The sequence below is a fragment of the Dicentrarchus labrax genome, unplaced genomic scaffold (genome assembly GCF_905237075.1).
Source record: "Dicentrarchus labrax unplaced genomic scaffold, dlabrax2021, whole genome shotgun sequence".
In the NCBI taxonomy this organism is placed as follows: Eukaryota; Metazoa; Chordata; class Actinopteri; family Moronidae; genus Dicentrarchus; species Dicentrarchus labrax.
Window position 1 is genome coordinate 9,884,378 of NW_026136712.1, and position 16,959 is coordinate 9,901,336.

General features: G+C 39.1%; 1 protein-coding gene across 3 annotated transcripts; it reads left to right on the plus strand.

Moving 5' to 3' along the window:
* The first annotated feature begins 558 nt into the window (after positions 1-558).
* Positions 559-16,180, plus strand: LOC127373489 (sodium-dependent neutral amino acid transporter B(0)AT2). 3 transcript variants are annotated; one of them, XM_051418018.1, is made up of 16 exons: positions 559-678; positions 3,662-3,881; positions 4,559-4,716; positions 4,843-4,963; positions 5,089-5,264; positions 7,132-7,242; positions 7,339-7,580; positions 7,861-8,044; positions 8,134-8,335; positions 8,925-9,084; positions 9,187-9,349; positions 9,695-13,502; positions 13,691-13,804; positions 14,149-14,373; positions 14,524-14,673; positions 15,389-16,180. In XM_051418018.1, exons 2-12 carry the CDS (start codon positions 3,662-3,664, stop codon positions 9,941-9,943), a joined length of 1,986 nt encoding a protein of 661 aa, XP_051273978.1. In that variant the 5' UTR covers positions 559-678; the 3' UTR covers positions 9,944-13,502; positions 13,691-13,804; positions 14,149-14,373; positions 14,524-14,673; positions 15,389-16,180. The 3 variants fall into 3 exon arrangements, with proteins under 3 accessions (XP_051273978.1, XP_051273977.1, XP_051273975.1); XM_051418017.1 differs by lacking the exon at positions 559-678 and adding an exon at positions 2,312-2,662; XM_051418015.1 differs by lacking the exon at positions 559-678 and adding an exon at positions 2,312-2,662 and having other exon boundaries at positions 14,160-14,373.
* Positions 16,181-16,959: the final 779 nt, after the last annotated feature.

The following is a 16,959-nucleotide window of genomic DNA, read 5'->3' on the forward strand; positions in this document are numbered from 1 at the left end:
GTCCTCTGCATTTTCCCTTGGAATTTGGAACATATTTTTCACTATCTTGTTGCTGCTGTTTACATTCCCCCCAGAGACAAATTCAAAACATGTTTATTTATTTTGATATTTGAATATCCAATATAAATGTAATCTGTTGTTCTAGTGTGAAGGAACTGTGAACCTTTCTTTGATCCTTGAGTGCACACCTTAGAGTTAAAGACTGTAGGCTGATTTCAATATTTTTACACTTAAATTGGACCATTTCAAGCAAACAAGTACAAATTGAACATTTAGTCACAACAATATAACTCAAGCAGTGAACATGAAGTTCCAGCATTTAAACTTTAATGTTGGGAAATATATATAACTGCAACAGTTGTCTTGTGTCTGCAGGCAGATTTAAGCACCTTCATAGCACCTTGGAATCTCTTTTACCTCACATACACATTAGGTTTTGGGGGTGAGGTATGGGGCATCCACAAATACATGGGGGGGGGGATGGGGGGGAATGGGAAAGTGGGGTGTCAAATTTCATAACAGTCCTCAACTGGAGGTGGACAAGTCACAGTTTTATCCGCCAATAGAGGAGATAGGCGGAGTCAGGTGAGGTGGCTGCAAGCGAGATCCGCACTTGACTTTTAGTTTGAGGACATTTGGGATACTTTTTCAAGGATCTCTGCTATTTGATACCACAAGGTATTTATCAGTACTTAATAACTACATGTCGTTGTTTCCCTGCTCGTAGACTTTATTGTTTTTAGTGAGTTGGTAGTGACATATTAGACATGTGTGTTTTATTTGCCTCCAAAACAAGCATACGTGGCATACAGCGTGTGTGTGTGTGTGTGTGTGTGTGTGTGTGAGAGAGAGAGAGAGAGAGAGAGAGAGAGAGAGAGAGAGAGAGAGAGAGAGTGTGTGTGTGTGTGTAACTATGTGCGGTCCAGATAAATGTCACTGTGCCAGGTCAGTACGACTGGAGAGAAGTGCAATGAATCCTGTGGGAATGATCACTAATGAAAAAGAGCAGGTTGAAATTTTGCAGAATCTGAACATTAATGCTGTTACAGGCACTGGTCAAAGGACACGACATGACTCCAGTCTCCTAGAAAACCATGTTTTATTATGACAGAAGCAGAGTATTAAAGAGAGTAACAAAGAAAAAGTGTCTCAGATGAGATGGAGAAAGGGAATATGTGCCAAGGGTTAATGTTAGACAATCTAGGAAACGTGGATAAAAGGAGATCAAATAATGGAACTTTTCATTCCATCAGCTTTGTCCATTTTATAATTTAAGGATGTCCTGCAAGTAACAGACAGCCCCCGCTAGGACATAGCTAATAAAAGGGGGGTGCTGTCCTTACTTTCACTTTTAAACTGTGTAACTGGGTGTAACTGTGCATTTTACACGTGTCGGAAAATAAAATCCTAAGAGGATCGGTGCTTAGGCTTATGCTGCGTTCACGGCTTCTGGTGTGTGTATGAGAGCCTCTGGTAGACAATTTAAAATAAACTAAAAGCTGCAAATAGATTTTAGAGTTTAGAGTTTAGCCAAAATGTCCACGGCGCCAGCCCTTCCATTACAAAATTACAGCAGTTGGTGGAAAGTAACTAAGTACATTTAGGATACTTGAGTATTGTACATAAGTACAAATCTTCTGCTACTATATACTCCTATTCCATTACATTTCACAGGGAAATATTGTACTTAACTAGCCGGTATTATATTTATCTGAGCACTAGTCCATTGCTTTGAAGACCATTTTTTATACAAACTGAAGATGAGCTTATATGACTGATATACTGCTTTACATATAATTATCCAGCAGTATATAAAGTATATAAAATTAGCTTGTATTTTATCTATGTAGAGAACCTGAATATTCTCCCACCACTGCAAACGGAGTAATTTCATTCATCGTCAATATTCAAAATATATTTTATTTGCGCTTCAGTGGGCTGCAGACTCATGGATACAGTGGCAGACAATTAATAGTTAATATTAATTTTAATTATGGGCTTCAGTCATTTATAAAAAAAAAGTCACAGTAATGTGCTCCTTTTCTTTATTTTCTATCATTGTAAATATAATATATTTTGTTGTGTTTATAATTGCAAGTAGAACAAAACTGAAGAAATCTACCTTGGGCTCAGGAAAAATGGATGGTTATTGATTAATATGATATAATTTTGTAGCCGTTTAATTAAAGATCAATCAACCAATCAGTCGCAAGAGGATGCAGTTTTTCTGAGTTGTGTAGCACACGTGTGTCCCTACAGTAGTGTAGTCTACAGACTTTTGTAGAGTCCTTGAAACCACCACGAGTAACTGGGTGGGGTCAGGTTCCCACGCGGAAGAGACGAGCCTACAGATTCACCAATAAATCAAAAGAAGGCGCGAGCGTTGGCGGAATTACCATATTTATCGCATATGTATCTGTTTTTATATGTTTCTGTACAGTTACACGTCGGCATTAAAGTATCTGATATGTTACATTTAATTTAAGAGGCAGAAACAGAAGAATAACAGCTCGCGCTGTGTTTACAACAATGAAAGTGTAAAACCGCAGGCGCACGTGCTCTGCAAGGACCGAAGAATCCAATATTATCGTCGATATTCTCAGTTTTTTGCCATCTGCAGTGTTTCTTTTACCTCTTCGGTGACGACATTAGCCGCTGACAGGTCAGTGTGATTTATCAGAAGTGTTTCTGTGTGTTCACGGTCCACACAAAGACACAATGGCCGAAAATAGGGTCACAACTGTTTGTATTTTTTAAAAGTGAAGATGATGTGAAAATGTGTCATGGCCTAAGGGCTGTAAGTAGTGTGGAGATGTGTTCATTCGACCTATCTAGCCTAATCAGGGATTATTTTACACCTGGGTTGCAAGGCGAATACAATTAGTGTAATTAGGCACTTGGTGGGGCAGCGCGCTGTTTTTATGTTCCTGTACACGCAGCTGGTGTAAACAGTGTGGGCCAAATATTATATATAATATCTCCTATTTGAGCTTATTTCAAATCAGCAACACCACAACTACAGCCTCCAAAATGACCATGATCTTGAATTTACATATAAACGTAATATGATGTATTTCATGCCTGTTATATCAGACTGCACCAGTTTTAGCTACCTAATACATACAATACATACATTGGCAACTGAGTGTACATAAGTTATTGTTTTGTATTTTTCATTCATATTTTAATGTTTTTTTTCAATTTGGTTTCGTTTGAGAGTTTGGTTGCTCGTTTAAATTTAGTTTTTATTAGTTGTAGTTTTTTTTTATAATATGGGAGGCAAGAGTGAAGAAGTTCAGAATAGGTATTCCCATACAAACACTGACTCACAGTCATGTAGACATCCCAGTCTCAATAACCATATGCACAAATGACTCCTCATGCTTGTTGACACAGAAATAACTCAAATTAAATTAAAACCTACAGTCTTCAGTTTTAGACTAAGTAAACAAAATAATTTGTTTTGTTTGTAAATCTGTGAAATGCCATCATTGCTTGCTGGATGAGAATGGTAAGTTTAGTACTTGTAACACACCACAAGTAAAGGCCACAAATGACTAATTTCACCAGTGCAGTGGTGAAATTAGTCATTTGTGGCCTTTACTTACGTACCACCTCACATTTTGACCAGTTTCTTTCTTTCTCTTTTGTACTGTGTTAGATGGAGAAGGAGCCTTTGCCAACAGATGATGACAAGACAGAAACCACAGAGTCCGAGCTCAATGGCTACGCTGGTGAGGAGAGCCAGCAGGGCTCGACTGAGCCCGCCGCTCGAGCAGGATGGAACAGTAAAGTAGAGTATTTTTTGGCTCAGGTTGGATTCAGCGTTGGGCTCGGAAACGTCTGGAGGTTTCCATATTTGTGTCATCAAAATGGAGGAGGTGAGTACTTATTATTATTATTATTATTATTATTATTATTATTATTATTATTATTGTCATCCATGTTAAATGGTTTTCACAAGTTTAGGGCCCATGGGACAAAACACAAATTTTGTGGGTGCAGGATGTACAGTATTTGCTCAAATGAGAGTCAGCGTCATCATCACAGGATGAGCATGTGATGAAAGAGAGACTATTAATATTGGCCTTAACCATGCATGTAAATTAATTAACTACCATATGTATGCCTTGAAGTCTGAGCATTACACCATTTGACATGTTGTTTATAGATCTCTAAACTTAACATTGCTGTTCTGAAGTTTGATGTTCCAACATCTGGTTTCTGTCTGTTGCCAGGGGAAACAATATACAGTAAACTCTATGTAACAATACAAACGAGTCCGTAACAGTTTAATAAGTTGTTGGTTCTGACTGCAACAAGTTGTTGTTTTTTCCTCTTATTATAACGATGTCTTATGTAACAGTTGAGTTTTGTTTGCATTTTTGTATATTAAAACTAATCTTATTAACCCTGGAGGATGGATAAGACTTATTTTCACAAGAACATTGTGTTGCAAGTGGCAGCAATCACAATGGTTCAATATCGGTTTGTCCTTCAGAGTATCAAATTGTGTTGCTCATTTGTTAACGGAGTGCTGGTCTCCTCTCCTCCGCAGGAGCCTTTCTCTTACTGTATGTGCTGCTGATGCTGGTTGTGGGCATTCCCTTGTTCTTCCTGGAGCTGGCAGCCGGTCAGGCCATCAGACAGGGCAGCATCGGAGTGTGGAGGTACATCTCACCCAGGCTTGCAGGAATCGGCTACTCCAGCTGTGTGGTAAGATTGTTAATTGGTTGACCCATCTTCTAACACTATTAGAATGTTTGGTATTTGATGTTGCATGCATACCAGGTGTCAGTCTGCTTTAAAATATAGGATAATCTTGTTCTCAAATGCCCTAAGGTGTGTTTCTTCGTGGCTCTCTACTACAATGTGATCCTTGCCTGGAGTCTTTTCTATCTCGGGAACTCATTCCAGTACCCTTTACCTTGGGAACAGTGTCCAAAACAGGGGAATCTAACAGGTAAACACACAGTATTAAGGTTCAAAACTGACAAGACATGATCAGTTATTAAATTGTAAACGTAATAGTTTGTGTGTCATATATAAAACTAGTAATTGATGATAATTTTTTTCTCTTTGAACCAGTAAAAGAATGTGAAAAGAGCTCCCCCACATCGTATTTCTGGTACCGCAAAGCTTTGGATGTCACAGACTCGATTGATGAGACAGGCTCTTTCAACACTTACATCGTCTGCTGTCTGCTGGCGGCCTGGACCATTGTGTGCCTGGGAATGTTCAAGGGTATCAAGAGCTCTGTCAAGGTAACTGTGTTATTTGTTGTGGCTCCTGGCTTTCAAAGTGTTGATTTTACTATCGAGGAAACTGCTGTTAAAAAGAAGAGATGCCCTGTCTTATTGAAAGGCACTGACTTAATGACAGAATGGCAGTCTGTGCTACATTGTTTGGTCAAATCCCAGTCATGTGTTTGGCTTAGATTTCAGGGCTTGCTGTGCATGAGGGAGTCTCTGGAATGTGTGGCATACGTGTTGACACACAGCAAATGGCAAAATCCACTAATGTAAAATAATGTTTTAAAGCTGCAGTTGGTAACTATTATCAAAATTACTTTCTGGGGTGCACCCTGATAGCTCACCTGGTAGATGTGCTGGGGCCTGAGTCTAGGCCTGAGTCTGGGCCTGAAGCGGTCCAGGGTTGAAGTTCAACCTGTGGGCCTTTGCTGCGTGTCACCCCCCGCCCCCCTTTCCTGTGACTTTCAGCTGTCACTATCAATTAAAAGGCAATAAAAGGAATGGGACTCAACAGTCAACTATCTTAAAGCATCCACCCCACAGTCTCTTAATATCTTTCTTGCCTCTGATTGGTTGTTTTTGTTCAGGCCAGTTGGATTTTTGCAAATGTCATTAGGAGCATTAGAAGAAGCCAGAGGAGCCTGATCAATTAACAAATGATATGTCTCATGTACCACTGTCAGTATGTATTGAAAGTTTCAGCGAAATATGACAAAAAATTAAATTTCAAATTTAAAAAAAATATATAAAAAAAATTACCTACTGCTTTGAAATATTTGGGGAAGTTTTCGTAAATTAGCATTTTTTTGTGTGTTTTTTTTGTTTTCCCTGACACACAACAGCTAATTATAATAAACAGCAAAGCCTTTTGGACAAACCTACCAACATACTGTATCACGCTTTGAAATGATTTGAAAAATTTACTGTTTTATCTTGAAGCTAACATCTAAGGGGACGTTTTATCCCGCTCAGGCTGACATCAGGTTACTGACTTAAGCCCCTGGCCTCTCGATTACAGTGGCCATATGTTCAGTGTGTAAGAAGCAGCAGGCTTTACACTGAAGATTAAAAAGAAACGTCCAGTATCTCTGTGAGGGGAAAAGGGTTGTTACAGCAGCAAAATTAGTAGGATTCAGGAGGGAACTAACTTAAATACAGTTTACTTAAGAATATGGAATTGAACTAAGCAATTTAAGGAAAAGAGTCTGTTGAAGCAAAGCTTAACAAGAAAAATAGAAATCTGCAGTAGTTTGCAAAAAGAAAGGAAGCCAATGGAAGAGAGTTGTGCCTTTTTAACCCAAAGTGCTCATGCACCAGAGCATGTAAGTGGACCTTTCAAAGGTTAGAGCATCGCCTTATTTCCCGCTTGATCCCTCTCCATTATGTGTATGCCAACCTCTGGTACCACTGTATGTGTCATCAGGATCGTTTCCACATTTCCGCATTTCTGTGTCAGTCAACAAGTGATTCTGCTCCTCTGCTCCTTTCTAAGCACACGTACAGCTGATTTTTATAATAAACTCAGGAATTTTGTGTTTATGGATAAGTGGGTCGCTTCTTTTGTAGCAATGAAGTTAGAAGGAACATCTTGTGTCTGCAGGGAGGGGCTTATCTTCTGCTGCCTGTGTGTATGTCTTTGTCTGATCTATGTGTCCCCAGCATGACACATACATCTGTATCATACAGATTAAACACGGTTTAATGGAATTTTTTTGCTTTTTTTTGAGAGAGATTGGTGAGTGCTTTTAGTGGAGCGGAAAAAAAGTTGAGTTCCATGGCTTTGAACGGCTCCCCCCTTAAAAGCCGATTCACACAGGCAAAACTGTGACTGACTTTCACTGCTAGCTTGTTTAAGTAATCATTCTTTCTCACTTCTTAGGTGATGTATTTCTCCTCCATCTTCCCTTATGTGGTGCTGTTCTGCTTCCTCATCCGAGGACTCATGCTGGATGGGGCCTTAGAGGGAATCTCCTACATGTTCTACCCCAAGGTATCTGCTGAAGATATGTCTGCTTTAGTGTAGAGAAAGCACGTAGATATGAATTTGTCCCTGACATACCTGTTGTTCCCCCTCCTATATGTGTAGCTGGAAATTTGGGCAGACATACAGGTGTGGCGGCAGGCAGCAACGCAGGTCTTCTTTGCCTTGGGCCTTGGCTTCGGATCAATTATCGCCTACTCCTCCTACAATCCCAAAAACAACAACTGCCACCGTGATGCCTTCACTGTCTCCGCTATAAACTTCCTCACGTCTGTGCTAGCCACTCTAGTGGTGTTTGCTGTGCTTGGCTTCCGTGCCAAAGGAAAAGTCGTGGAATGTGTAGTCAGGTATGTTTGATTAGAGGATAAACATTGAGTCTGCATCAGAAGACCCACAGTACATTATGACTTAAAATGTCATTAGTATATACGTATGTCTTTGTCTATTTCCATGGCTATATCTGCCGCTGTTTTGCTACTTTTTTTATTGGCCTAAGACAGGAACCGAAGAGTTAAGAGTATTTCTCTAAGCAACACATAAAATATTTTGCATGCCTCTGAGATTTTTCTTGTTGCATCAACTGTATGTTAATAATTACATTTTATTTCTGTCTTTTTCTTTTCTTAGTAATATGGAGAAGTTATCAGATCATCTTCACAGTGGTGATGTGGACACAATCCTGATTCCACACTTCAATTTTTCTGATCCCGGTTCTGTGTCTGTCGAGGACTACACTGTCTGGTTTAAACAGCATGGACATGATGTCCCTGGCAATTTAACAGAGTGTGACCTGGAAAAAGAGATGCAGAAGGTAAAGATTGTCAGTTTGCTGTAGTGGAATTTTTTGGTATTTGGTGTGCTATACATTAAACTAAAGCTGGCACTCTTGTTTGTGTTCAGGGTGTGGAGGGCACAGGTCTTGCTTTTATTGCCTTCACAGAGGCCATGTCACTCCTGCCTGGCAGCCCGTTTTGGTCAGCGCTTTTCTTCCTCATGCTACTCAACTTAGGACTCAGCACCATGTTTGGCACTATGGAGGGCATCCTCGCCCCACTCACTGACCGCTTCAAAACTCTGGCCAAAAACAAGACCAAACTCACAAGTAAAGACCTTTTTTACCTTCATGCAAGCCTCAATATCACATTACTGACACAACTCAAGATAGCTAGCTACTGATGCTATAAAATCATGATTCTGCAATCAATTTATTACACACATCCAGCAAAGACTGATTCTAATTAACTGAATTTGTTTTGTTTTGTTGCTCAGCCTTGATTCAAAGTGACATTTCAACAACTAAGATTTGTGTTTTTAATCAAAGGGAAATGGCCTGGACAACATTTTGTGCAATGCTCCAAACAACAATCAAAATGTGTCAGGAAAAAAAAAAAGTGTCAGTTTTATGTTGTGCTATTTGATGGAAAAGTCTTGTCACGGCCCTGTTACAGTTAGAGCCAGTAGGTCAGTGTCTTGTTATGTATCATGGAGCTGAGACTAAACCTGCTGACCCAACAATTTATCAGCTGATTTCACTGACACCTTGAAGCAGAGAGGGAATTGTTAAATTTACCTTCTAAATTTTTCAGGATATTCTGTAGATCATTTTCTCTCCACAGTACTTGATTGCGTATGTTCCCTTTTTAAATAAGTGGTTTTATCCTAACGTGTCCATTTAATGTTGTTTAATGCAGTTTTCAGCTGCATCATTGGCTTTCTGATTGGCCTGCTCTTCACCCAACGTTGTGGGAACTACTTTGTGATGATGTTCGATGATTACTCTGCCACTCTGCCCCTCATCATTGTGGTGGTTTTTGAGACCTTCAGTGTGTCTTGGTTATATGGAGCTGATAGGTGAGCTCTTTTTGAAATCTTTAAAGTCCATGCAAATGTCAACTAAAACATTTAGTTCTGATAGTCTTATTGTCAAAAACTCTGTTATGTCGGTTTATAAAGGTTCCTTGATGACATTGAAGGGATGCTGGGCTGGCGTCCCCATGTGATTTACAAGTACTTGTGGAAATACATCTGCCTTCTTGCTATGCTGGGGCTGCTGGCAGCCACCACCATCCGTATGTTCATCACACGCCCCACTTACATGGCATGGAACCAAGACAAGGTAAACGTCGTTAGCCCTGAAAAAAACAGCTATTTGAGATGGCTGTGGCCACAAATGTTTTTGTTTGTGTAGTTTGTTCTGTACAGTGGAGTCTGTTTCAGTTTCAACAAAAACATTAACAGCCTTAAGAGATGCAGCCAAAAGACATGTTGCATATTGAGTAAAGCAAACAGCTCTTGTGTTTATCAGCACCTTCAAAAAACTACCGCAGATAGTAACATCTACTCCACACCTGCTTGAGGGAAATTCTTGATGCATTTCTCTCAGACCACATTAATCTAGAGTAGTTCTAAGGTGTGGTTGTTTACGTTCTTGAATTATTAATTTAAATTATCTTCTTTTCAGGCTTCTGAGGAGTACCTGAAGTACCCTGGCTGGGCTCTGGCTGTCATGGCTCTATTGATCATATTTGCCATGATGCCCGTCCCAGTGGCATTGATCCATGCTGTTCTCCAGGACAGAACAAAGCTAACATCCAGAGATACAGAGATTGGTCGGTACAGCATTGTTAACACAGATGACAAGTGTGAAACCCCAATGACTGACATGTCAGACCTGGACCAAAGGAGCACGACCGCTGCTTCCTTTTCGTAAACACTGGACATGATGTTATACAATGTGGAATTGGCTGTACGCAGTCAAAATCTTCAGTTCAGTTATCTCCGCTAGCTTTTAGTGCAGCTGTAGCACAGAGAGCAACTGTGTGACTATATTATATTCCTTATTTGAGTATGGAAAAACCTTTTCCACTTGAATTTCAAACATATCCAGAGGATAATACCCTCTTTTTAAAATATGACAAATGGAACTTTTGTTGTGTAATATGGAAAATTTGGAACAAATTACTGCTGCGTGGTAACTACGAGGTAGAATTTCCGACAACTGTTGATTGTTACAGTTAGTTGTTGTCCAGATGTGCAAAAACAATGTTTCTGAGTTGTCAGGAGAAGCCATAGACATCACAGCATGTCCTTGCCTTCTTAATTATGCAGTATAGCATTTTTTGTAAAATATTCAGCGCTTCATTCGTCCTTTTTTCTTTTCACTTTTATTAAAGCACTCGTGTCAGATGCACCTAGTCATTTCAAGAATCCAGTCATGCCACTGTGACAGTGAATGTCCCCAAAATGCTGTCACCAGCAACCATTCACTCCTCATTTTGTTGAGGACAGAATTACAGCTAATTACGGTTTAAAGTCTCTTCTGCATGTCTTTAAAGCTTTGTGTTGTTTTTTTTTTTACCCAGCTTAATTTTCACAGCACAGTAAATGAAACAATTGTTGAAATATTGTTTCAGGCTGGGCTTTATATTGAGAGTTATGATTTGGGTTGAGTTACAATGTAAAAAAACTGAGCCTGAATTAAAACAGGATAATCATGGTGTTGTGAGACTGTTACATCAGGAAAGAGTTAATTCAGGGTGTTGATACTAAGCACAGCTATTGGGTGGAGTGTTAATGCTAAATACTACACAGAAGTTATTTAACTATGTTTACAAGTGAAAAACCACGAGTGACTTCAGTATCAACTGTACGTGTACTGTCTGTTTGCAGGTGTATTGTGCAGCAACACCGTTCATACTACATGTATGTTAAAATGCATATTATGTCACATATGTCTGTTCAAACCAACCTGAGATCCAACAGCTGATATACAGTATCTGAGGATAAATTATCAGACTCTTAATGTTTCCGTCATCCTGTTATGTGCATTTCTGTGATGTCACATTAGCAACAAAGCCAGTGTATTTGGGGAGGGAGAGAGGGAGGGGGGATCAGAGCTACAGTGTTGTGGATCACATGGGAACAAGGATTGTCGTTCTGCCTGCGGTCTGATTCTTGTGGAACCGGTGTGTCAAATGACAACATAGGCAAAATCCTATTTGTAATGTAAATATGTGTATAGCACAAGTAAAAACTCATTAAGAGCATGTGTAATTGAAAATGTGTTCGTTTTAGAATTATTGAAAATTTGCATGACACATTGTTTTGGGTATAGGAGGAAACTAGTTCATGTTTGACAAATGACTCCTTTACTTTGGATTTTATGTGGATGTAATTAAGGTGTAAAATTATTTTCTTAGATTTAGTTGTTTGGTCATAATTGTCTTGTTTGTGGTAGCCATTTTCCTAAGATGTATTTTTTTTTTTACATTTTCACTGGATCACTATCAAAATGAATCAACCTTAAATGCTGTTGAATGTTTGTACCTAAACTAAGTGCCTGCATATTTAATGGGGCTGATTGAACAAAATCAAAAATGTATTGTTTTAAAAAGACATTTCTTTTTATAGATTCCCTTTTTAATAGTGTATGTAGTCTGTATAAAATGATTTTTTGAGAAAATGTAATATATGCCATTGCAATGTAATATATTTTGCTATTTTATTAAAAATTTTCTTTCTGCACTACTGTATATTGAAATATTCTCTACTTAAAATTTCTGCTGCATTTTAGTTTTAGTTGTTCGATGGTTTTCTATATTACAATTTTGAGTGTTGATTTTAAGGATATTTGTCTATTTCCTTTAAATAGGGCTCTTAATCAGAGTATAAGTAAAATTCAAACCTGTAAATATAAGTGAATCTTTTTCCTCAATTTTGATATGAATTTGTTAAATGCCTTATGTTCTGTCATGGTATGTAGAGTCTGGCTGTCTGGTGATTGTACTTAAAGTTCGATGTTTTGAGTCCATTAAAGTGAAAGAGAAAGCAGGTATTTAAAAGAATCATTCTGTTTCAGATGTAAGCGAAAACTGGGAGGATAAAAGGCAAGAATTTTATCCACATGTTCAAAACCAGATGGATGTGGTTGAGTTCACGCCTTTCATTGCTGTCAAGAAGCAACAGATATCACGAGTCAGATAGTGATTGATTGTTATTCAGCTCAAGCAGTGATGTTTGATGTCTCTGCTTTGGAATGCACAGTACACAGTTCTCTAGTTAGTGTTTCTTATAGGATGTCTCCACCCAAGTATTTGGAGGTTATATAACTTAATTAAAAGCCCCTGGAGATGGCAGTCCTCTACGGAGTAAAGAGCGTTTCTGCAGAAATTGTCTCACCAAAAAGCAATTGCTGTGTACCGCTGCCCATCTGCATCATGATCTGCCTGGGAAAAGCTGAAGCACGTCAAGACTTCTGCCAGTGTAAACATCTGAACAGCTGCATACGAGGACAGCATGTAGAGACAATACGAAACCGAATCTGTAGGATTGGGAAATGTTTTGAACTCTTCCCAGCTTTGACTGACTGTAGGTAGATTTCTGTAAAAGTCTGACAGTTCATATTAGCAGAATAAGTGCAGGTGGCCTGAAACTTGATGTTCAAGGCTATCAGGACGGGTGTTGAGCCAGCTGACCTATTGTAGCTTTCAAAACACTGTTTTGACTGTTGGACACAGTGAACAGTTGGCACATGTCTTTGTTTTTCTTTCATATCTAACAGTCCTTGAGAAGTTTGAGTGTCCTTGCCAGGCTGTGCTGTGCAGACTATAGGAAGGGAACACACACCGCCCTTACTAAAAAGGGTTTCACGCTAGCCAACAAATATCAGACTGTTATGTTGACCTTAACCTTAGATCTCCATCTTCAGATCTCCAGATTGTTTGTTAACACTGAAGAGTAAAGTGAAATATAATTGTCTATGCATCTAAAGAAAAAGCCTACTTCATTATAAACACTATAATTCAGAAGTTTTAGGAAACTGGGCGTCTGTCCGAGCCATCATTAGTAGTTGAGTGAATAAATTAATTTCACTAAAGATAACACTGGATATTTTGTCCAGACTGTAAACTGTATGGTTATTTTTCATATGTATATAAAGAACTAATGGTGTAGGTTTTATGTTTGCATAATAGTTTGAACATTCATTTGGATGTCAAATAAATGTAAATTCTGAACACTTTCTGTTGGAGGACCTTGGGGCAGTACATTTATGTGCCAGTAGGGAGCTCTGTTGCACTCAAAGTGTTTCTCTCCTGAACCGTCAAGTAACAGTAGCTTGTGTGTCCTCTGCAAAAACATTTCTGCCCCTGTTTGGTTTGTCATTTTTATATTAGATGGCTTTTTTTAAAATAAAAACATTATTACTAGCTATGAGCGAACAATCACTGTCCTCTCTCCAAGGTTCCTTTTTGTCTTACTACAAATTCAAGGTCAGAATTATAAAAGCTTACCTAACATTGTGCCAGAGAAGAACTTTGTTAAAAATATTCTCTCACATTTATTTTTGTCCTTTGTAAGACCGCTTTGTCTGTCTCAACGTAGCACTTTTGTAAGCCATGTTCTAAACCTGTATCTCTGTGTGGAAGATTACTCAAAGGTGTCCCTGTGGAAATATTAGGTGCCTGGGGAGTTCAGTTGTCTTGGAAGCGGTCTCACTTCAGTCAGGCAGAGAAGGCAGAGAAGACAGGACCAACACCCGGCAGAGAGAAACACGTCCTCGCTTCGACCTCAGGTAAACACAGTTGACAAGATCCATTTAAAATGTTAAAACTTGCCTTTGGAGGGATTTGTTGATGTATGTGTGTTCATTAAATAGTTTTAGAGGCCTCTTTTTTAGATCAGGTTGGGTTACATACAGGTAAACTATGAACAACAAGCTAAAAAAACAACCGTGATATTGTTTTTTTTTTTTATTGAGTTACATAGCTACTAATGTGAGCACTGAAACTCCCTAACTATCTCTGTTAGCATCAGGAGAAAGCATGTACGTGCTAAACTTTCAAAATTAGTAAACATCAGTAATAAACCTTCACATAAAGGTTTTATTTATATTGTCATTCATTATATTTTTGCAAGTATATTTTCAGTTGTAGGTGTACCAGTGGCTGACCCACATGGCGGGCCTCGCAGCTCTCTGCCTGCTGTTGGTGTTTCCCCTGAGCAGCACCCAGAGCACCCTCCAGTCTGAGCAGGAGATCAATGCCCATCAGGCCCTCGCAGCACCTCCTCCTCCTCCTCCACCACACATACGTGACCTGCTCAGAAAAGAGGAAACCACTCATTTAAATGCAAAGCGAACATGTAAGTCTAGTTCAAAGAAATGTCAATGTCAGAAAGGCAGCATGTGCCTAAATAACAAAGACAAAGGAAGCTTATCTCCTCATTTGGACTGATTTGTTGGTGAAAACTCTAACTCTGATCTTCTCTGACTCTGTGTTTGTGCACCCACAGATGCCCATGTAGACAAAGATAATGCCAAAGTGGGTCTGTTCATTGCTGCAGCCATGGGAACCTTCGCTCTTATGGCTGCAGTGTACTGTATTTACAACAAGTTCTACACCAAACAACAGTACCTGCACACCCAGCTTAATGATGACTCAGGTAGGTTAATAGATTTTTATCAGACTGTTACTGAGTTAGAGCTTGTTTCAGACATACACTTGAGAAAACCGCAGTATATGGCACCAAACTACATTGCTTGCATGGTACTTCTTAAAAATGTGTGGACATGACTTTTGTACACCCATATATTTTCACACTGTACAAGTTGCACCACAGACAACAGAGACTGTCAACTGAAAGAAAACTGACAACTATAACTATAAAAACATCTCTGAGTGACAAAATGAGACTAAAGATTGAAACTGAAACTGTCTCCATCAGCAGAGAGAGAGAGAGAGAGAGAGAGAGAGAGAGAGAGAGAGAGAGAGAGAGAGAGAGAGAGAGAGAGAGAGAGAGAGAGACTTCCATCCAGAGAAAACTGGACTCATCAACATCTGATCTTTTTCCTCTCTCGTCTCCTGGGTATCATTTGTTGTAAAGCATCACCGGCCGGGTTACACTAGTGTGCAATGTGGTGCCTGGTAGTGAAGAGCACTTCTTGTTTGCTGCCATGTGGAGGCACTATTAGATGATGTTGCATCTTTAACAAATACAACAGCAAATGTGTATATGCACTAGATGTTATAGATATAGAAACATGACTGATTGTTTTTTTCTGCCTTTGAGTGCAACTTCATGGTGTCTCTTCCTCTATCCTGTGAACTAATATCTGATATAGAGGAAATATCTATACGTTTCTTATATCTCTGTCCAGATTTAGCTGACCCCATGGACCCTCCCCCAGTGTTTTTCCACGCCTCCGCTGGCTCCAGTGCAGTAGATGTGCGGAGAGCTGGTTATGGCTCACTCTCGGACACTCCATCCATCATCTCCGTGCCACCTAGCCTTTCTCCTCCTCCCTCTGCCATGCCCTTCCCTCCCCTCTTCCTCTCCTCTCACTCTCTGAGAACTATATCGGCGAAGGATCTGGAGAAGAGCTGTATGTGATATTGAATGCTTAAGTTGGCAGCGTGAGACTTTTGAATAACAGTCAAGAACAAGAAGTAGTTATTTAAATATATGCATGTTGTTCTCCATTATCTACACACATCGCACAAAGTCTTATTTTTTGCAGGCAAATTCAGCTGAAAATGTTTTCTTATAAAAAAAGCATCAATTTCAAACCTGAAGAATGGGTTTGCACCTAAGTTTTCTGAACAGCATCATTTGGTGACAGAATATACAGGAGAGTGATTTGATTTAACTGCTGTGATATGTTAGCAGAAGTATCTCATCCACCTGCTGCAATTGCCAAACCTGTCACTTACAACTATTAACCATGAACCGCCCGACATATTTCCCTTTCCCTACCCATAACCACCACCAAATCTGACCTAAATATTTGCCTGTGCATCACAACCATGTATGTACTGTAGTCATTTGTACCGTATGTGTGTACAGCTATAATAAACTAGATCTTTCCTGCACCTTATCTAATACCAGTAATCCTGTCAGTAGTCATCCAGTATCCTACCAGAAGAAATAAACTGCCCAGAGATGAAAGAAATGTTGTCTTGCTCGTTAATACATTGTATGGTTGAAAATTACCAATGTCTCATAGTTAAGTGAAACTGGATTATATTTATATTACCTTTAACGCCAACAGGTATAACTGATATCTATGTTCATTAGGCACACATAAAATCCCAGATTGATTTTTGTTTTTAGGTTAAAAATGTGGAAGTTGTCAGACAATTTGGGTGTAAAGAAAAATTATCTAAATATCTTTAATCTGTGTTTGCGTCTCCGTAGATAGATGTAAATGTTGTCAAAACTAATGTTTCCGTTATTTTTACAGTTCCTTACAAATTTCATACACTGATTTATTTTTGAACAAAAAAAATATATGTCCAAAATCATTGCGTTATATTTCTGGCTTTCCCTTCCCTCTCACTGGTTTGGATTTGACACGCAGTGACTGTGAGCTTACACAATGAAGAGATACTGAACAGATTTGAATGCTTTTTCATCAAATGTGTATGTCAGTAGCTACAGGCCCTTTTTCACAGCAGCTATTATAACTTGAGGCACAGGTGTTGCCAACAGTGGCTCCATACTGTTTAAGTGTCTCAGTCAGCCATGACAGTGAGCCAGCATGCAGATACCAGTAATCCGAAACTGAAGCAGCTAAATGGAACTCAGCCATCTTTCATTTTATTATTTACACGTGTTTTTTATTCTGTGACATGTAAAGAATGTTTTATTAGACTTTATTGCAGACTCAGCTGCACCACAGGACCTCAACTATCAGAGTCAAAAAACATCTGTGTGCACCACTTTTCATGC

Bases quoted from the DNA above. Each gene is read 5' to 3' on its own strand.
- LOC127373489 (XM_051418018.1), top strand. From the start codon at position 3,662: ATGGAGAAGGAGCCTTTGCCAACAGATGATGACAAGACAGAAACCACA. The intron at 7,243-7,338 runs GTATCTGCTGAA...CTATATGTGTAG, and splicing joins CCTACATGTTCTACCCCAAG to CTGGAAATTTGGGCAGACAT. The intron at 7,581-7,860 runs GTATGTTTGATT...TTCTTTTCTTAG, and splicing joins GTCGTGGAATGTGTAGTCAG to TAATATGGAGAAGTTATCAG.